At 43.4% G+C, this 22,109-nt stretch overlaps 1 protein-coding gene across 2 annotated transcripts; it reads left to right on the top strand.

Moving 5' to 3' along the window:
* Nucleotides 1–7,056: 7,056 nt before the first annotated feature.
* On the top strand, nucleotides 7,057–21,600 carry LOC121840609 (ETS domain-containing transcription factor ERF-like). 2 transcript variants are annotated; one of them, XM_042304914.1, is made up of 5 exons: nucleotides 7,057–7,136; nucleotides 7,997–8,231; nucleotides 11,972–12,155; nucleotides 14,361–14,490; nucleotides 19,057–21,600. In XM_042304914.1, the coding sequence occupies exons 1-5, from the start codon at nucleotides 7,073–7,075 to the stop codon at nucleotides 19,887–19,889; spliced, it is 1,446 nt and encodes a 481-aa protein (XP_042160848.1). In that variant the 5' UTR covers nucleotides 7,057–7,072; the 3' UTR covers nucleotides 19,890–21,600. The 2 variants fall into 2 exon arrangements, with proteins under 2 accessions (XP_042160848.1, XP_042160847.1); XM_042304913.1 differs by having other exon boundaries at nucleotides 7,063–7,178.
* The last annotated feature ends 509 nt before the right edge of the window (nucleotides 21,601–22,109 follow it).

Genomic DNA, 22,109 nt, shown 5'->3' with positions numbered 1-22,109 from the left:
ATGTAATCATGTATGTGCGTGTGTCTTTTTGTGTGTATTAGACGTGAATATGCGTGTCTCCGCTTGTGTGAAGTTTAAGGTCCGCTCGCCAGAGCAGTTTCTTTTCCTCTTTCTCTTTCCCTCTCTCTTCCCTCTCGCGCAGGTTTTGATCTCTCTGCCGCGAGATCAAAGGCGCTCTCTGGCTATTAGTCAGCGCAAGCCATTGATCCCTCATCGATCCACGCGAGACACAGCCGCCCCGTGAACACCGTACTAGGCTCCCCAAAGCTCTCCCGCGCGTCGGGAGAGAGAGAGCAAGCAAGGAGAGAGGGAAAACGCAAAGGGGGGCAATGTGTGTGTGCGTCTGTGTGGATTTTTCACTGGCACCGGTAAAGCCAAGCTCGAGCTTTTTCTTTGCCGCGGGACATGAAACAATGAGGCTCGAGCCGGTTTTAATAAAGCGCGCTTTCCCTCCTTTCAACTCTGGTGCTCGGCGGACGAGCCGGCAGCGGAGAGCGATCGATAATTAATGACGATGAATAATTTAACCCTATCGATTGATACTTTTTCTTCCTCTTTTTTTCTTCGTATTTTTCTCCTTATATCTTAAGGCCGGTATTCTGTAAGGTGGTGATACCATATCACATGCAACACTCTCCCTTCACCATCTCCTTAACTTGAGCAAGTTTTCCAAACATTCGCTTCCTCATCCACATGCCAATCTACTGTATATTTATTAATAATTTAGCTTCATAACTAAACACACTAGTTCGTTTTCTTAATAAAATCGTCATCATTAGGGTTCACATACAAAACTTTACCCCATTTATTTCCCCTGGTTGATTCCACGTAATTTCAGTGAAATTAAATTGAACCAATGTGAAATAGGGCCTAGACTTTGAATTGACGTCTTTTCCCAGTGGGATGGCTGTTTGGTGATGTCGATTCACATACACACATACAGTGGGGCAAAAAAGTATTTAGTCAGCCACCAATTGTGCAAGTTCTCCCACTTAAAAAGATGAGCGAGGCCTGTAATTTTCATCATAGGTACACTTCAACTATGACAGACAAAATGAGAAGGAAAAAAATCCAGAAAATCACATTGTAGGATTTTTAATGAATTGATTTGCAAATTATGGTGGAAAATAAGTATTTGGTCAATAACAAAAGTTTATCTCAATACTTTGTCATTGCCAACAAGGGGTATATAACAGAGGTCAAATGTTTTCTGTAAGTCTTCACAAGGTTTTCACACACTGTTGCTGGTATTTTGGCCCATTCCTCCATGCAGATCTCCTCTAGAGCAGTGATGTTTTGGGGCTGTTGCTGGGCAACACAGACTTTCAACTCCCTCCAAATATTTTCTATGGGGTTGAGATCTGGGGACTGGCTAGGCCACTCCAGGACCTTGAAATGCTTCTTACGAAGTCACTCCTTCGTTGCCCGGGTGGTGTGTTTGGGATCATTGTCATGCTGAAAGACCCAGCCACGTTTCATCTTCAATGCCCTTGCTGATGGAAGGAGGTTTTCGCTCAAAATCTCACGATACATGGCCCCATTCATTCTTTCCTTTACACGGATCAGTCGTCCTGGTCCCTTTGCAGAAAAACAGCCCCAAAGCATGATGTTTCCACCCCTATGCTTCACAGTAGGTATGGTGTTCTTTGGATGCAACTCAGCATTCTTTATCCTCCAAACACGACGAGTTGAGTTTTTACCAAAAAGTTATATTTTGGTTTCATCTGACCATATGACATTCTCCCAATCTTCTTCTGGATCATCCAAATGCTCTCTAGCAAACTTCAGACGGGCCTGGACATGTACTGGCTTAAGCAGGGGGACACGTCTGGCACTGCAGGATTAGAGTCCCTGGCGGCGTAGTGTGTTACTGACGGTAGGCTTTGTTACTTTGGTCCCAGCTCTCTGCAGGTCATTCACTAGGTCCCCCCGTGTGGTTCTGGGATTTTTGCTCACCGTTCTTGTGATCATTTTGACCCCACGGGGTGAGATCTTGCGTGGAGCCCCAGATCGAGGGAGATTATCAGTGGTCTTGTATGTCTTCCATTTCCTAATAATTGCTCCCACAGTTGATTTCTTCAAACCAAGTTGCTTACCTATTGCAGATTCAGTCTTCTCAGCCTGGTGCAGGTCTACAATTTTGTTTCTGGTGTCCTTTGACAGCTCTTTGGTCTTGGCCATAGTGGAGTTTGGAGTGTGACTGTTTGAGGTTGTGGACAGGTGTCTTTTATACGGATAACAAGTTCAAACAGGTGCCATTAATACAGGTAACGAGTGCAGGACAGAGGAGCCTCTTAAAGAAGTTACAGGTCTGTGAGAGCCAGAAATCTTGCTTGTTTGTAGGTGACCAAATACTTATTTTCCACCATATTTTGCAAATAAATTCATAAAAAATCCTACAATGTGATTTTCTGGATTTTTTGTTTCTCATTTTGTCTGTCATAGTTGAAGTGTACCGATGATGAAAATTACAGACCTCTCTCATCTTTTTAAGTGGGAGAACTTGCACAATTGGTGGCTGACTAAATACTTTTTTGCCCCACTTTATCTCCAAAAGGTCCATCGTTTTCAAGCACCCAATGCTTATAGGCCTACATTGTATGGTCTTTTCTGTTGTTGTTGATGAAATGACATGTTGTTTCTGAAGTGGTTTAGCAGTTTTGGGATTATAGTCAATTTTGCAGGTTCATTTGAAGTTCTCCATAATTTTCTCTTCTTGACCTGTTCTTCTTTTGACTTTTGTTTATTTATTTTCCTTCACCATTTCTCCCACCATCAATCCTAGTTGTATTGTTGTCTGTTCCATAGACCTCTCCACCTTCCAGTTTAACATTTGGACAGCCAGCAGGTCCTCCCTCCCTCCCTCCCTCCCTCCCTCCCTCCCTCCCTCCCTCCCTCCCTCCCTCCCTCCCTCCCTCCCTCCCTCCCTCCCTCCCTCCCTCCCTCCCTCCCTCCCCCTCCCTCCCTCCCTCCCTCCCTCCCTCCCTCCCTCCCTCCTCTTACAAACCCATACTACAGTCCCTCTGTTCTTCCACCCCGAGGCTGACCAGAGTGTCAGAGCTAACCAGAGAGAGGAACAGAGAAAGAGGGAGAGGGGGTAGAAGGATAGGGAGAGGGTGTTCAGTTGGGCATTTTCAGGGGCAACCAAAAAAGAAAGATGAGACAGATGTACAGAGTTTGTTTCATCTGTTGGAAACAGAGAGCGAGAGAGGCCAGACTCATATCTCTTCTCTTTTTTTTGAGACCCTACACTTTTTCCATCTTTGGACACCACTGGAGACAAAATGTTGCCAGAATGTCAGTCTGTCCAACTTCCATATCTGGCTGTTACTCTTCGCTCTGCTCCCTCTCTGCCCACAGTCTCTCCATTACTTGTCTTTCTTCTGTTCCAAGTCCCCACTCTACCACAAGTCCCCACTTTACCCCTGTTCCAAGTCCCTATTATACCACAAGTCCCCACGTTACCCCTGTTCCAAGTCCCTATTCTACCCAAGTCCTCACTTTACCCCTGTTCCAAGTCCCTATTCTACCCAAGTCCCCACTTTACCCCTGTTCCAAGTCCCTATTCTACCCAAGTCCTCACTTTACCCCTGTTCAAAGTCCCTATTCTACCCAAGTCCTCACTTTACCCCTGTTCAAAGTCCCTATTCTACCCAAGTCCTCACTTTACCCCTGTCCCAAGTCCCCATTCTACCCCAAGTCCCCACTTTACCTCTGTTCCAAGTCCCCATTCTACCCCAATTCCCCACTTTACCCCTTTCCATGCCCCCATTCTACCCCAAGTCCCCACTTTACCTCTGTTCCAAGTCCCCACTCATCTGTCAGACCTGATTTAGTGAACTGCAGTTCATTACCATATAGAATCTGATTCTACATTTCCATTCACAGAAAAGCTCAATAGTGAACAGGTTCAGGTGTACTATGGGGTTCCAGGACACATGTTATAGGTGAATTAGTGTAACAGTGTAACAATAGTTGCCCGTGTAAAACAGGGGACAATATGTCTCATGCTCTGCCTTTTTTGATATTGGTGATTAGAGTAATCCTTCATCTATACTGTTGTATTGGGTGGCCATCAGTTACTGTGTGAGACTGGTCTTTTCTTTGGTCCATTATAGGCTCGTCCCCAATGCTACATGCAAACCTCTTTGTGAGTATATTTTAGCCTTTGTTTATGCACTGTGTGTGTGTAGTCTGCATCTTTGATAAACAATGAACATTTGATTTTTCAACCCTGCGATAAATGTGTGTGTGTGTGTATTGATTCAGTTAGTATCCATGGTTTCAACAACGCCTCATTGTGTGTGCTATTACTATCACTATCAGTCTCTACCTGTACACTGGTGTTGGTATGTGTGAGTAGAGCATATATATACCTGTGACTCGGTGTGTCTGTGTGGGTATAGACACTCCATTAGTCTATCAGTGTGCCTCTGTATCTGCCAGTGTGTGTGCATGAGGAGCAGTATTCCCTGTGCTGCTAGTTATAATGTTTCTGGGGGTGATAGGGGGAACTTGAAAGCCCTGTGCTGCCCAAATCAAAACTAACAAGGAAATGATGGGGGCTCCTTTATCTCCTCTCTGGCCTGGGGGGCTGAGGGGGGCGAGAGAGGGAGATTGGGAGTCGGGGTGGGGAGGGGGCCTGGCTTCCTCTTTGATTTGTAAAAAATGCATTACCTCCGAAATCAAACAGAAAATTACTGCGCCGAAGCATAACACACAGAGCAGGAGAGGGAGGGAGAGAGAAGACAGTGGACAGGTGGGAAAGGGAAGGGAGGAGTCAACTGTGGAGATAGGCTGGCAGATAGATAGGAGATGGGTGCGTATAGATTTTGAGGAGGTGCATAGGAGGAAAGAGAGGTAGACCTTGTCCGGTACTAAAGCACCCATATTGTGTGTCCTCTGAGAGTACAGACTGGGGTTTAGGAGTCTATGGTAAATGATAGGATGATGTGCTATTGATGGCCCAAAGCTCAAGGGAATAGGTAGAGGCATAGATTGTTGCAAACATAAAATTACATATGGAATCATAGACATATAGGAGCTCTACAAAGTTGAAATTCAGTGCAGGTCTCAAATATGCTTAAATACTGCTTAAATACTGTACATATAGCCTCTAAAAGTGTAGAAATAATTCCACAACAATCTCTGGAAAATTGTTTTGAATGTACAGCTTCCCAGAATGCATAGTTATCTTAGTAAATAATTGAACAGGGAGTATAGGCTTGTTAGTTACAGGTGAAGAGAATGACTTGTGACAGACAGAGTTTGCACTCAAAGAGGGACAGTAAAGGAGGGACAGTAAAGGAGGAGCAGTAAAGGAGGAGCAGTAAAGGAGGGACAATAAAGGAGGAGCAGTAAAGAAGGGACAATAAAGGAGGAGCAGTAAAGGAGGGACAGTAAAGGAGGAGCAGTAAAGGAGGGACAATAAAGGAGGGACAGTAAAGGAGGGACAGTAAAGGAGGGACAGTAAAGGAGGAGCAGGGAGAACAAGAAAATGAGGAAGAGAGGGAAAAGAAGAAGGGATATATTCATTCAGACGATGGATTCTGAGAAAGAAACAGAGGTCTGAAAACACAAAGATGAAGTGAGCGGGAGGAGCCACAGTCCAATGACTAAAAAGAGCGAGAGGGTGAGGGTGAGAGTGCGAGAGGGTGAGTGTGAGTGAGAGAGAAATGCCTGGAGTTAGTAATAATAATTTATACAAACACACCTCAATAATTCACGTACCATTTCAATGCTGGAGGGAAAATCCACATTTCACAGAGCATAATTAAATAGAGACAGAGTGGAAAGAGAGAGAGAAAGAGATGGAGAGATAGATGGAGAGACCAGCATTAAAGATACTTTTGCAGTGGCATGGTTTCTTTTCCATTTGAGGTTTGTAAAGCAACCAAGATGAAATTGTAATATCCAAACTGTATCCAATCTCTTGAACTCGTCTCACTTCACTTCATCCTAACATTGACAGATGTTCATCCTTAGTACTTCACCATTCACCTCCACAGTTGTCTAATGTGCACAGTAGAATTACAACTCTGTCTTTAGTCATATTCACTCATATTACAGGGTCAGCCATAGTAGTATGGCACCCCTGGTGCAAATGAGAGTTAAGTGCCTTGCTCAAGGCACGTCGACAGATTTTCCATCTTGTCAGCTCGGGTAATTAGAGCCCACCGCTCCAACCACCAGGCTACCTGCCGCCCTAATTCACAGTTTAATGTCTATATTCAGAGGTTATTTTCTCAGAAATAAAATAATGTGAATGTTCAGACAGAAAGACTCTGTGCTGATCAACAGTTTGCTGGCCAATAAACATGTCTGGATGTATTTATTCTGTACATTCACCTGTTGTGCTTTTCACTAGCCAACCCAATTCCAATTTTTGGGCATTTATTTGGCATATTCGATACAGATCTAATCTTAGGTATTAGTAATGTGAAAATATGAAAATACTTCAGCTTTATTTGTTTTTACACTCCTGGCCTTGGTTCTCATTTTAGTGTCTATTTTTGTCATTTTCTCCTCATTGTATTACAAAATATGAATTATTTTAAATGATTGTAAATTGAATATATCAGTCTTTCATGTTACGTCTTTGTCAATATAGCCGTTATAACCACTAAACCACTAACCATTTTGGAATGAATCACTACTCCCTACTCCCACTTTTTGATCAAAACAGCTTCTATCTATCACCTCATTATCCTGCGCCTTCAAGTTTAAAGAGATTAATTTCTCATATTCTTTAAAAATACTGTAGGGATGTCCACCACATTGCATCCGTTACTGCTCTCTGACCCTGCTAGATTGCGCCATCAACACATGATCTACAAAAGCTCTTGATATATACTGTATGTAACGTTGATATAAGGGACTCAAAACCACGGTGTAAAAACATCCCCTGCCCTTTGCCCTGCAGGTCATCTCTCACCTCGGACTTGGTTAACTCATCCCTCTCTCCCACCTTTCTTTTCTCACAGGAAATAAAAGTAATTTGAATTCAATTAGAATTTTTCCCTCTCTCCCCTTCTCTTCCTCTGTCTCCCCATCTCTCAGGTGTAGTGGAGGCATGGACTGTAACTGTGTCAGTGATCTGTTGCTCACCCCCCCTGTCCCTGCCCTCTGGACTCCAGGTGAGGCAAGCAGGATGGGGGCACTTTTTTGCGGAAGCCGGGGTACGTGGTTTGGGGAGTTGGGGATTTTATTAGGGTTGTGGAGGAACATTTGATTCACTTTTGGGGGAGGGCAGATACCAGTTATACACTAAGGGGAGATGTACAAAGTGCTTGTACCTGTGCAATGTTTTGTGTTAGATGTTATTATCAGCAGGAATAAAATAGACAACAAAAAACCTTGATGTTAATTTACCAACTGTCTTTATTTATACTTCAACTAAATGCATTATTCCTACCTCTTAACCTTTATGTACCTATTTGTAGTAGGTTTACCTGTATTCACTTGCATTATTTTTCCCTGTGTTACTGCTTAGTACACCAGGCCTTGATAGCTAGTGTTTTCTAATGGCCAATATGTATACCCCAACAAGTCTGCATTATAAAGATAATTTGTTATTTATGAATAACCAAAAACTTACCACACACATCAGTGAACAAATAACGTTTCTAATTTGTTAGGATTCATGTTTCTTTACTTATTCTGCAAGGGCTAATTAGCCAGAATTCTTGTTCAATTGATGAGCTATTTAATTATATTAAAAGTGTACGGCAGCAGGCAGTTAGAATTAAAGTATTATCAAAATGTAAGTAGCATCCATCAACTCCGAAAGAGAGTAGAAAGGGTCCAAGCTAGAGGCCATTAGTAGTACCACAGAGCAACATTGCTGTAAGCATGCTCTATGATATTAACCACATCATCCCTTAACTGTATCACTCCATCAGTCATCCGGACAGCTAGCCCCTTTGGCCAGCACTCACCATTCACAAACCAATGGGCCTCAATCTCATCCTCCCACTCTCCTGCTCCTCCTCCTCAGGCATTGCCTTCCCAGACTGGGCCTACAAGCCTGAGTCGAGCCCCGGCTCGCGACAGATTCAGCTTTGGCACTTCATTCTGGAGCTGCTGCAGAAGGAGGAGTACCAGAGTGTGATTTCCTGGCAGGGGGAATACGGAGAGTTTGTCATCAAGGACCCTGACGAGGTGGCCAAACTGTGGGGCCTCCGGAAATGCAAACCCCACATGAACTACGATAAGCTGAGCAGGGCGCTAAGGTAGGAACTGTGTGTGTGTGTGTGTGTGTGTGTGTGTGTGTGTGTGTGTGTGTGAACTTTTTCTGATATTTTTCAGTAAAAGAAGCCAGAAAAAGTAGATGTATTTTTTGTGGATTTAAGTCCTATGTGTCCCATCCACCTCCCTCCATGTCAGTTAAAAATGGAAAGAAAAATATGATGTTTTTTCCTTATAAAATGTCAATATCCTCGATTGCACTTTATTTTCCATTGTCCAAATGGAAAAGTTCACTCTTAAACCTTCGTATAAAAAATTCAATAAGAATTTTGCAATTAATCCCCCATATAAAATAGCTTGGATTTAGACCTACTGAGAATAAATCCTTCTGCCTTCTCAGAAATACTTGGCTCAAAACTCTACGCATTTCTATGTGATTTAAGCTGTAGCCCTGCTACCTATTCTGCTATACATCATTCTATTGAATTTACCCCGCACCCCACCGCTACTCGTTGTTTGCTTATGCAAATGAAAATACACACACACACACACACACACACACACACACACACACACACACCCTGTTACCGCCCTCCCTGGTTTCCCCTGCCCTCTCGTTAATGGGGGCTGTCGTAGGGGTCTAATTGTTATGAATTGGCTGGGGCCATAATTAGCCTTCTTGATTAGCCTAGCTTAATTGCTCAATTAAAGGCGGTGGCACAATTGCTACGCAAAGCAAAAGTGTACAAATTATTGCGAGGGCCCCAACCGTTTGTGGTGGATACATACTGATATACATTGTATTTGGAAAGTATTCAGACCCCTTCACTTTTTCCACATTATACTAAAATGGATTTTAAAAATGTATCTCATCAATCTACACACAATACCCCATCATAATGACAAACCGTAAACAGTTTTTTTGAAATTGTTGCTAACTTATAAAAAACAGAAATACCTTTTTTTACATAAGTACTCAGACCCTTTGCTATGAGACAGGAAATTGAGCTCAGGTGCATCCTGTTTCCATTGATCATCCTTGAGATGTTTCTACAACATGATTGGAGTTAAATTGATTGGACATGATTTGGAAAGGCACACACCTGTCAGAACAAAAAACAAACCATAAGTCCAAAGGAATTGTTCCTAAAGCTCCAAGACAAGATTGTGTCGTGGCACAGATCCCGGGGAAGGGTACCAAAACATTTTTGCAGCATTGAAGGTCCCCAAGAACAAAGTGGCCTCCATCATTCTTAAATGGAAGAAGTTTGGATCCACCAAGACTCTTCCTAGAATTGTCCGCCTGGCCAAACTGAGCAATAGGGGGAGAAGGGCCTTGGTCAGGGAGGTGACCAAGAACCCAATGGTCATTCTGACAGAGTTCCAGAGTTCCTCTGTGGAGATGGGAGAAGCTTCCAGAAGGACAACCATCTCTGCTGCACTCCAACAATCATGTGCCTTTTACTCCTCATTAAAAGGCACACGACAGCCTGCTTGAAGTTTGTCAAAAGGCTCCTAAGCACTCTCAGTCCATGAGAAATAAGATTCTCTAGTTTGATGAAACCAAGATGGAACTCTTTGGCCTGAATGCCAAGCATCACGTCTGGAGAAAACCTGGCACCATCCCTATGGTGAAGCATGGTGGCAGCAGCATCATGATGTGGGGATGTTTTCAGAGGCAGGAACTAGAGAAATAGTCAAGATCGAGGGAAAGATGAATGGAGCAAAGTACAGAGAGATCCTTGATGAAAACCTGCTCCAGAGTGCTCAGGACCTCAGACTGGGGTGAAGGTTCACCATCCAACAGGACAACGACCCTAAGCACACAGCCAAGACAATGCAGGACTGGCTTCGTGATAAGTCTCTGAATACCCTTGAGTGGCCCAGCCAGAGCCCAGACTTGAACCCGATCGAATATCTCTGGAGAGACCTGAAAATAGCTGTGCAGTGACACTCCCCATCCAACCTAACAGAGTTTGAGAGGATCTGCAGAGAAATAGAGGTGTGCCAAGCTTGTATTGTCATACCTGAGATGACTCAAGGCTGTAATCGCTGCCAAAGGTGCTTCAACCAAGTACTGAGTAAGGGGTCTGAATACTTACGTAAATGTGATATTTCAGTTTGAGAATTTGTATAAATTTGTTGCTTTGTCATTATGGGGTATTGTGTGTAGATTGATGAGGAACAAAACAAATGTTATCAATTTTAGAATAAGGCTGTAACGTAACAAAATATGGAAAAAGTGAAGGGGTCTGAATACTTTCCGAATGCACTGTGTACAGGTCTGTATGCCTGTGAAGTTGTTACCTTACATCTACAGTGTAGCTATATAGGATTTGAACTTTGTCACTGGCCTATTTTAAATGACTTACATGCTTAAAATAGTAAATGAAAGTCTAAGAATGTATCAGGACAGTCACCAGCTTAAATATAATCTGTTTTTTGTTTATTCAGTTTTGAGAACACCCCCCACCCCGCCTCACCTCTGTACCAACCCTCTCATTTGAACCATATGGCAGTATGTAGTATCTGACAGTGTGGGATTCTGACAGGTACTGTAGCCTGTGACACCTCAGTAGGTGGCACAGGAAACAAGCACTGTAGAGTTGGAGTGATTGGCACCTGAGGTTGTTTACAAAGAGGCACCACTCACATTGTAGTCCCGCCCTCAGAGGCACTTCAGTTGTGAATGATGCCAGAAGCACTGACAGCAAGAGTTGATGTATATCTATTATGCATATTTCTGTACATATACTGTACATGTAATGAATAATATTTCTGTACATATACTGTACATGTAATGAATCATATTTCTGTACATATACTGTACATGTAATACATCATATTTCTGTACATATACTGTACATGTAATACATCAAACGTATTCATCACATGCTTCATAAACAACAGGTGTGGATAAACAGTGAAATACTTACTTATGGGCCCTTCCCAAATATATTTGATATTTACATAATAATTGCTGTATGTCAACAGTGCACAGCAGGTCAGATCAGGCTCTGGAGGGATGTTGTTTATGTGCTTGTTTTTGGTTTTACTGAGGGACCTAATTAGTCCTGCCTAACGAGGTGTGTGGAGGCTTTATCAAATCAAAACATGAATTGATCAGTGAGATGCCAGGGAGAAACAAACCCAGCAGGAGTTCAGCCCTGGAGGACCAGTGTTGTTCCCCCTGCTGTTAAGGGAACACATTACTGTTGACCAGGGCTCTCCAACCCTTCCTGGAGAGCTACCCTCCTGTAGGTCTTTGCTCCAACCCCAGGTGTAACTAACCTGATTGATTTTACCAACCAGCTTATTATTAAAATTGGGTGTGCTAGATGCAGGTTGGAGGGAAAACCTACAGGATGGTAGCTCTCCAGGAAGCAGGTTGGAGGGAAAACCTACAGGATGGTAGCTCTACAGGAAGCAGGTTGGAGGGGAAACCTATAGGATGGTAGCTCTCCAGGAAGCAGGTTGGAGGGAAAACCTACAGAATGGTAGCTCTCCAGGAAGCAGGTTGGAGGGAAAACCTACAGGACGGTAGCTCTCCAGGAAGCAGGTTGGAGGGAAAACCTACAGAATGGTAGCTCTCCAGGAAGCAGGTTGGAGGGGAAACCTACAGGATGGTAACTCTCCAGGAAGCAGGTTGGAGAGCCCTGCGGTGAACCATCGATGAAAACATGGATATTTGTTTCTAACTCTTCCTATTTTTTTCTCTCCTTTCTCCATTCCCTCTTTCCTAATCTCTTCCCGTTCACCTTTCTCTCCATCCTCCCCCACCCAGGTACTACTATAATAAGCGTATTTTGCACAAAACCAAAGGGAAGCGTTTCACCTACAAATTTAACTTCAGTAAGGTGGTGCTGGTGAACTATCCTCTGCTGGACATGGCCAGCTCCCCCTTCCTGCTCCAGAACCACTTCAATGGGGCCTCCGCCGCGCCCGACTGCAGCCCTCTCACACCCGAGGTACGGAGTGAGGGTGGGAGGGAGGGAGAGAGGAACGAATGGAGTTTAGGACAGAGGGAGGGACGGAGAGAAAGGGTCATGGATGGAAGAGGGTATGAAGGGAAAAGAGAAAGAGAGGATTACTAGGATTGTAAGGACAGGAATTACAGGTTTTCCAGAATAGACAGCTACTTATTCCCCGCTATTATCACAATCCATCACATTGTCTAAAGGGAGCTGTCATTTGAACAGTACATGTTTGAATTCACCAACATTAAAGGACAAGTTGGATAGAAGACCAGCAGATTCCTGAGAACCATCAAGACAAACATTGGGGAAAAGAAGAGAGAAATAAAGGGAGGAAAATGAGAGGGAGAGATGGAAATATGGTTGCCACAACTCCATACTTGATTGTTTATTAATGTTGATTTGATTCAGCGGGTCTAGCTAAAATCCATTTCATCTCAGGGAACTGCAGATTGTACTGTACAGACTCCTGCTGTGTATTCATTCTTCAGTTACAGGAGGATCAATTGTATTCCGCGTGTCTTATCATACATATTTTATTCACTGTTTCTAATAGCAGCAGTCCTGATCATGATAAAATGTTCTTCACTTATTATTTGCCCAGAGACATCTTGAATTTTTTACAGAGATAAATGTTCTTGGACCACCAGAGGGGTTGTATGAATAAAACTGTCCTGTTACAGTTTGTAATGAAACAATAGATACACTTATTGAAGTAATGGTCTGTGCTCAGGTTGCATATTTCTGATGGATCCATTTAGGTGATGATATATGCAAATGAAACACTAACTGATTCATACTTTCTCATTTGCTTGAATATAGAAATTGCTATGACAATTATTTTTTACAGATTTTTTACAAATACAAAAAACTGACATTGCAGTACTAGTGCAAATAGGGTAGCCTAGTGGTTAGAGTGTTGGACTAGTAACCGGAAGGTTGCAAGTTCAAACTTCTGAGCTGACAAGGTACAAATCTGTCGTTCTGCCCCTGAACAGGCAGTTAACCCACTGTTCCTAGGCCGTCATTGAAAATAAGAATTTGTTCTTAACTGACTTGCCTAGTTAAATAAAGGTAAAATAAAATAAAATAAATACATTCATGAAATGTATTTAAAAGGGAATAGAGTTAACTTTAAATAACTAGAAGAGTCTGATTGTCCTGAAAGATAGAAACAGAAAAGGAGAGTCACAGAGAGAGTGAAGGAGAAACTGGAGAGATGGTTTTAACTTGTCCTTAAAATAAAAGAAGATGTTATCCACCCTTCTCACATTCCCGTCTCGGATGGCCTATCCCTCTGTCATCGATTGAAAATGAAAGAAATAAAAGACAAGTAGATACGTCAGATCAGATCAATGTTCGGTCATTAATGCAGGTTTGGTTAAGCAATCCAGATCATGCAGCTTGGAAGTACAGTCTCGCTTTTCAAACTTGGAGCTGAGGGGTGACAGAAATTATTGATCCCAGCTCTTCTAAAAAAAGAGAAATCCTCCGTCTCCCTCGACTCTGTGTGACTTAACCGTTTTATTTGTTTGGCCTCTTTCCTCTTTCCTGTTTTAAAGCACCTCTACACACACACACACACACACACACACACACACACACACACACACACACAAACACACAAACATTCTCCCCTCTCTCTCTCTCTCTCTCTCTCTCTCTCTCTCTCTCTCTCAATATCTCTCTCTCCCTCTCGTAACCCACAGCTATTATGTTGTTTAGTCTCTCTCTCCCTTCCATCAATCCTTTCCCTCCTTTGTCCCGTCACACTCTTCCCTCCTCGAAGGGCACCCAATCCCTCTGTCTCTCGTCGTTTATCCTTTGTGCCCACTTAATCGTAGGCCTCCATTTGACTCTGTACTTCTCCTGGCTTTGAGTCTTTGAGCCTCTGTGTCCTCCTACCTCCTCTCCTCATCTTCTCCTCTGTTCTCCCTTCTCCTCTCCCTCTCAGTCCCCTGGCACTTCCTTTTATCCTGTCCTTGCTGTGACTGTTGGTGTGATTGCACCACACTACAGGGTGCCATCTCCATCAAATGACTTACCCTAAATACATGCTGATTTAAAGAGGAGGTTGAGGATCCTATAGACAAGTCTAGTTTTTATTTGCTGATGAAATTAATTGCTATTGATTGCTTAACTGACATGAGCAGATTCTAATGTTTTCTTTCTGTCTCTGTCTCTCACACTTTCTCCCAGGCCCTGCAGTCACTGTTCCCTCGTTTGCCAGAGTCAGGGAGAGGAACCTCCCTGTTTGATCGAGTGGCCACAGCCCCGGGACCGGAGGGAGACAAACTGAGACTGGACACATTCCCCTTCCTCAGCTCAGGTTAGAGAGAGAAGAGGAGAGATAAGAGGCGAGAGGGAGAGGGGTGACAGCGGTAAAGATAAGGTAGAAGATGATTGAGAAAAGCGGGAAGGTAAAGAACAGAGGAGAGAAGGAAGGTAAAGAACAGAGGAGAGAGGGAAGGTAAAGAACAGAGGAGAGAGGGAAGGTAAAGAACAGAGGAGAGAGGGAAGGTAAAGAACAGAGGAGAGAGGGAAGGTAAAGAACAGAGGAGAGAGGGAAGGTAGAGAACAGAGGAGAGAGGGAAGGTAAAGAACAGAGGAGAGAGGGAAGGTAAAGAACAGAGGAGAGAGGGAAGGTAGAGAACAGAGGAGAGAGGGAAGGTAAAGAACAGAGGAGAGAGGGAAGGTAAAGAACAGAGGAGAGAGGGAAGGTAAAGAACAGAGGAGAGAGGGAAGGTAAAGAACAGAGGAGAGAGGGAAGGTAAAGAACAGAGGAGAGAGGGAAGGTAAAGAACAGATGAGAGAGGGAAGGTAAAGAACAGAGGAGAGAGGGAAGGTAAAGAACAGAGGAGAGAGGGAAGGTAAAGAACAGAGGAGAGAGGGAAGGTAAAGAACAGAGGAGAGAGGGAAGGTAAAGAACAGAGGAGAGAGGGAAGGTAAAGAACAGAGGAGAGAGGGAAGGTAGAGAACAGAGGAGAGAGGGAAGGTAAAGAACAGAGGAGAGAGGGAAGGTAAAGAACAGAGGAGAGAGGGAAGGTAGAGAACAGAGGAGAGAGGGAAGGTAAAGAACAGAGGAGAGAGGGAAGGTAAAGAACAGAGGAGAGAGGGAAGGTAAAGAACAGAGGAGAGAGGGAAGGTAAAGAACAGAGGAGAGAGGGAAAAAGAGGTGAGGAGAGGGAAGGTAAAGAACAGATGAGAGAGGGAAAAAGAGGTGAGGAGGAGAGATGGAAGGTAAAGAACAGAGGAGAGATGGAAGGTAAAGAACAGAGGAGAGAGGGAAGGTAAAGAACAGATGAGAGAGGGAAGGTAAAGAACAGAGGAGAGAGGGAAAAAGAGGTGAGGAGGAGAGATGGAAGGTAAAGAACAGAGGAGAGAGGGAAGGTAAAGAACAGATGAGAGAGGGAAGGTAAAGAACAGAGGAGAGAGGGGAAAAAGAGGTGAGGAGGAGAGGGAAGGTAAAGAACAGATGAGAGAGGGAAGGTAAAGAACAGATGAGGGAAGGTAAAGAACAGAGGAGAGGGAAAAAGAGGTGAGGAGGAGAGGGAAGGTAAAGGACAGAGGAGAGAGGGAAGGAAGGTGGAAAGTGGAGATTGAGAATGATAGAGGATATGAGGAGAGCATAAGGAGAGAGAGAAAACAAGATCAAATCCATGTTCACTGCAGTAGCAGATCTGTCCCTTTACTGCCTCCAATTCATACTCTCCTCCAGGTGACAGGAAGGGTTAGACTGGAGTGATCTACAGTATATACTATCGTATTATTACAGTGATATGAGGCAGATGCTCAATGAAGGTTTTTGGAATTAATGTCAGTGTAATCATGTTCCCTTTATATAATCCCTCAGTTTGTATGTGTGTGTTTTATTTGTGTGCATTTGTGTGTGGGTGAGCGTGCGGGCGTATGTGTGTGTGTTTGTGCGTGTGTGTGTACAGATGCCTTTGTCTGTCTGGATACTCCATGTGTGCTCTTCAGCCCTGCTGCTGCATCAGAATGTGTTGCCTCACTGTACAGTGAATATGTGTGTGAGTTAGTGTGTGTTCACTGTGAATACACTCCCCTTCACATCACAACCTGGCCCCCCTGTTCCGTTTGTCCTCAGGTCCTACCCCCCCCTCCTTCACTCCTTACCCTCCTCTCCCTCCCATGTGTCCCTCCTGTCCTAATCCCTTCCTAGGCAGGAAGGCCCTAATTGAGGGTGCAGGCTTCAGTTTGTGGCCTGTGGGCGCCCATTACTGTGTTTTCATAAGCAAGTGAGGCCTGCCTGACTGATTCAATATTCATGTGTCTGCCAGCTACTTCTGGCCCAGCACACAGAGACTCAAGCACTGTCAAATTAGCCCTGCATAGCAAATAACAGAGAGCGAGGGGGGGGGGCAAGAGAGAGGGAGAGAGAGAGAGAAGGAGGGGGAGAGAGAGATGGAGAGGGGGAGAGAGAGGGAGAGAGAGGAAGAGAGAGAGATATGGGGTAAATCTTTGAGTTTGCTGTTTGTTGTTGGAAGGAAGAACAGTCAGGGTCATAGAGAGTTATTTTGTTCGCGCTAAAAAACAAATTGAATTCCAGTATCACCTCAGATGTACCTCCTTTGTTTCAGTTGTTATTAAATGATGCATATAGGGAAGCTGATGTAATACACATACACATTTAATCAGCTGTTATGTTAATCAGGTTTCTGCTTTTGTCTAATAGAAGAAGAAAAAAAGTCCCACATTGGTTTTAAGTGATACAATATAAGTCTGAAGTTTACATACACTTAGGTTGGAGTCATTAAAACGTGTTTTTCATCCATTCCACAAATATCTTGTGAACAAACTATAGTTTTGGTAAGTTAAGTTGGTTAGGATATCTACTTTGTGCATGACACAAGTAACTTTTCCAACAATTGTTTACAGTCAGATTATTTCACTTATAATTCACTGTATCACAATTCCTGTGGGTCAGAAGTTTACATACACTAAGTTGACTGTCTCTTTGCTTGACATCATGGGAAAATCAAAATAAATCAGCCAAGACCTCAGAAAAAAAATTGTAGACATCCACAAGTCCGGTTCATCCTTAGGGAGCAATTTCCAAATGCCTGAAGGTACCACGTTCATCTGTACAAACAATAGTACGCAAGTATAAACACCATGGGACCACGCAGCCGTCATACCGTTCAGGAAGGAGACGCGTTCTGTCTCCTAGAGATGAACGTACTTTGGTGCGAAAAGTGGAAATCAATCCCAGAATAACAGCAAAGGAACTTGTGAAGATGCTGGAGGAAAAAGGTACAATAGTATCTATATCCACAGTAAAACGAGTCCTATATCGGCAGCTCAGCAAGGAAGAAGCCACTGCTCCAAAACCGCCATAAAAAAGCCAGACAATGGTTTGCATCTGCACATGGGGACAAAGATGGTACTTTTTGGAGAAATGTCCTCTGGTCTAATGAAACAAAAATTTGGCCATAATGACCATTGTTATGTTTGGAGGAAAAAGGGGGAGGCTTGCAATCCGAAGAACACCATCCCAACCGGGAAACGCGGGGGTGGCAGTATCATGTTGTGGGGGTGTTTTGCTGCAGGAGGGACTGGTGCACTTCACAAAATAGATGACATTATGAGGGAGGAAAATGATGTGGATATATTGAAGCATAATCTCTAGGCATCAGTCAGGAAGATAAGCTTGGTCGCAAATGGGTCTTCCAAATGGACAATGACCCCAAGCATACTTCCAAAGTTGTGGCAAAATGGCTTAAGGACAACAAAGTCAAGGTATTGGAGTGGCCATCACAAAGCCCTGACCTCAATTCTATAGAAAATGTGTGGGCAGAAATGAAAAAACGTGTGCGAGCAAGGAGGCCTAGAAATCTGACTCAGTTACATCAGCTCTGTCAGGAGGAATGGGCCAGAATTCACCCAACTTATTGTGGGAAGCTTGTGGAAGGCTACCTGAAACGATTGACCCAAGTTAAACTATTTTAAAGGCAATGCTACCAAATACTAATTGAGTGTATGTAAACTTCTGACCCACTGGGAATGTGATGAAAGAAATAAAAGCTGAAATATATTATTCTCTCTGCTAATATTCTGACCTTAAATTCACATTCTTAAAATAAAGTGGGGATCCTAACTGACCTAAGACAGAGATTTTTTTTACTAGGATTAAATGTAAGGAATTGTGAAAAACAAAGTTTAAATGTATTTGGCTAAGGTGTATGTAAACTTCCGACTTCAACTGTATATTCAAGTATGATGGAGCCAGGGTGGAGAGTTGCGTTTTTCTATTATTTAGTTGACTTCACGAAGCACCTGGACTTTACACACGGCCAAAACAGACACATTTTCTAAATAACTGGATTTCTCTTACCACAGTACATTTTCCTTTTTTCATGGACAGTATTATTTCATTACACTGGCATAACTATTCTGTTATTAACAGGATATTTGAATTTGCCAGAGAGTATATTTTTATTTAACCTTTATTTTACTAGGCAAGTCAGTTAAGAACAAATTCTTATTTTCAATGATGGCCTAGGAACAGTGGGTTAACTGCCTGTTCAGGGGCAGAACAACAGATTTGTACCTTGTCAGCTCGGGGATTTGAACTTGCAACCTTCCGGTTACTAGTCCAACGCTCTAACCACTAGGCTACCCTGCTGTCTCTCATCATGTTAATATTTGTTGTGAACCAGTTGAATGTGTGAATAGGTCTGGCAGGCATATAGTCTAAGATCAGGGTTCTATTCAAATCAACAGCGCTCTCATTTTGCCCCAGCGCATAGCTGTGGATTTGCATTGCTAATTATTGCAGAGCATAATTAGTGAACATGCTTGGATGTGGTATGTCAGGAGACCTTTACCCCTTCAGAGAGCTAACCTCTGTCTCTGTGTCTCTGTTCTCTTCCAGCCGCTCCCTGTTACTCCAAGCCCCCGTCCCTGTTGGGTCCTTACCCCCGCAACCCTCCCTTCGATTACCCCTGGGGCTTCAATCCCTACCTCTCAGGGGCCTTCTCCCTCAACAACTGCCCCAAACTGCCCCCAGGCTCCCTCTACCCCTCCCACTTCTACCCCAACCCCCTGCAGACCAGCCTGGGCCAGCTGCCTCACCCCTTCTCCTCCCTACTCCCCCCAGGGGAGGTGGCAGGAGGGGGGGAGAGAGGAGCAGCGGGCCAGACCGGGGTTACTAACGGCACGGCAGGTGGGCAGCCCAGACTCTGCCTGCCTCCTTACCCTGGTGCTCTGTCGCTGGGCCGGACGGACATTGGCAACGGGGGCTCTGTGGGTGAGAGGGAGAGAAGGGAGACCAATACCCCAGGCATGGGGCTTGGGTTGGGGCTAGGGTTAGGGTTAGGGCTGGGTCTAGGAGGGATGGGTATTGGTGGTGGTGCTGGGGGGCGACAGAGCCCATCAGAGCGGCGAGGCGGGGTGAAGCAGGACCCAGAGTCAGACTCGGACCTGGAGATCACAGATCTGAGTGACTGCAGCTCAGACAACGAGCCTGACTTCAGCATCACCAAGGAGACCAGGCTGAGCGTTCGATCACAGATCCTGGTGGAGGGGAAGAAAGGGGGAGCACTGCCACCTCTCTCCTCCCTCCCTCCCCCTGTGTCCCCCCATCCCCTCAAGAGCCTGGTGCCCCTCACCCCTCCCCCTCTGTCCCTCCCTCTATCCCTCTCTCCCTCCATGGCTCTGGTTGAACAGCACAGGGAGACAGAGACTCTAAAATTGATCCAGAGCTAATAGATTCTAATAGATAACTCTCTCTCTCGTTCCCTCCTCTCTCTCCTTCTCTCTTTCGCTCCCTTCATCTGTTATGTTGTCCTTTATTTGAGCCATCTTGCCACGTCTCTCTGTTTTTTCTTCCTCTCTCTCTCCACCCTTCTCTCTCTTTACATGTTGACTTGTATAGCTGAGATAGTGAGCTTGCTGATTTCGACATTACTCAGAGTGTTCCATGTTTCAGATATGTGTACTACTTATTCATCATGTGCTCCCATACATTTTATTGTCTCAAGGTTTCAGTGATATTTTGAGCTTTAACAGCATTGCACATTGTTCTGTGCTATTCATATGTTACCGTGTTACTGCAATGGGTCCGTCAAACTTCATAAATATAACTCAATGTATAATGAATAACATTCAAATATAATACTATAATAATAATAAACAACACTACAATACACACACACAAGATTAATTGCAATAATGGCCACATGAAATTATATCTGCCAGAGATATTACTTTTGTTTTTTGGGGATTCCTTTTCTTGGGTACCGGTATGTATTTTTCTGTTCAAAACATAGTCAAACATTGCCAGCTGGTGGTCTTTATAGGAGGCTGCTACAGTTCGTTGTTTGTTGGGAAAAAGGATCATCCCCCAAATCCAAACAATTAGTCATTTTGCTCTGCTAATGTAATGCTCTGGTATTGTAATGCACATTTCTAACTCCATACTTGTTTGTGTGTTATTGTTTAATGCCAATTTCAATTGCTTAACTTTCTTCAGTGAGAGGGAGAGGAAGAGAGAGAGGAAGAGAGAGCTGGCCAAATCTAGAATTTGTATCAGTATTTCATTGTATATATTTTATTATGGTGTACATTACATTTAATTATTATCAACATTATAAAAGTTAGCTGTGTTGGTGTGATTGAATTACGTATTTAAATAATGTTGGGAAATTGACAAGTATAGGTGTATTAAAGTTTTAAATAATTAACAGCAGTCAGAGCATCTGCGCTGGAAAGGTGTTTTTTCTATGAGGAGGACTCATATATGGGGAATTGTCTCATATTTTCTCAACCCCAGCTAATTGTGCCCTTTGGTCATTTTCCAAGAAGCCCTTTGGGTTTAAATATTCTGGTAGTGTTATTTTTATAGTTAGCATTCACCCAGTGTAACTGTTCTGTCATTTCTCAAATGTGAGTAAAATTGGTTTCAGCACATTCTGTCAACTACCAAAAAAAAAAAAAGTAGATTATTTTTGAGACTAAGCTTTTTATCCATGGCAACAGTTAGGCAATGGGTCCCCTTGTAGAAACTAAAACAAGAGGTACAAAGTATCTCAATACCAACTAGGGACATTCCATGTTGCTCACTTTGAAGCACAGAGTGCATCCTAACTACCCCACATTGTACAGATTCATATGGTATGGTTTGTAACAGGTGGCGGTGTAACATTAGGTGTGAAAGCCCTATTGTAAAGGTCATGTAATTGTATATTTGTTAGATTCTACCAGAAATCTCTGTTTCATGATCTCTGTGTGGCATTTACCAACACCACTGTAAATACTCTTTCCTTTGTGAATGTATGTGTAAACACATCCAAAATGATCATGCTGTGAAATAATGTCACATTTCTTTGTTTTATTGTAAAGAGGAAAAATGGAAAGAGCAAAAATAAGAAAAAAATATAAATAACTTCTAAAGCAATAAACATTATTCTGGAGATTGGACTGTTCTTGGCACTGAACTCATTGTGTGAATGTGTGTGCTTTACACAGTAAGAGGCTCCTATAGGCCTGCTTGAGACCCCTTGTGTAGAGCATCCTTTCGCCACAGGGTGGCGAACCTGGACCTATATTACAATGTGTCTAGTCTACAAGAAACGTTTGCATTATATCATGGAAGGGTTTGATTTCATGAGCATGAGTAACAATTGACAATAGTTTCCCATAGTCTTATTTTTGTTGCACGTGTAATTGACTGAGTTCAATGAGTTGTAATAGTCAGGGTAATGGGACAGCATAGGCCATATGGCCTCCTCTCCCAAGGATATGATGTCATGAACATCTGCCGCCTACCTTTATTAAACGTGTTGATTAAAAAGTCTGAAAATGGCATAGTTTTCCCTACATAGTGTGCACTACATTTGACCAGTGCACTATAATGTGAATAGGTTGCAATATCAGATGCAACTGGAAGCAGAGCCACAGTAGTAAAGGCCGGATATGAAGAAGGGA

The sequence above is a fragment of the Oncorhynchus tshawytscha genome, linkage group LG23 (assembly GCF_018296145.1).
Source record: "Oncorhynchus tshawytscha isolate Ot180627B linkage group LG23, Otsh_v2.0, whole genome shotgun sequence".
In the NCBI taxonomy this organism is placed as follows: domain Eukaryota; kingdom Metazoa; phylum Chordata; class Actinopteri; order Salmoniformes; family Salmonidae; genus Oncorhynchus; species Oncorhynchus tshawytscha.
This window is presented reverse-complemented; position numbering and strand designations above follow the sequence as displayed.

Coding starts and splice junctions, on each gene's coding strand:
- LOC121840609 (XM_042304913.1), top strand. CDS start 7,073: ATGGACTGTAACTGTGTCAGTGATCTGTTGCTCACCCCCCCTGTCCCT. Junction 12,156..14,360: donor GCAGCCCTCTCACACCCGAG/GTACGGAGTGAG, acceptor ACTTTCTCCCAG/GCCCTGCAGTCACTGTTCCC. Junction 14,491..19,056: donor ATTCCCCTTCCTCAGCTCAG/GTTAGAGAGAGA, acceptor GTTCTCTTCCAG/CCGCTCCCTGTTACTCCAAG.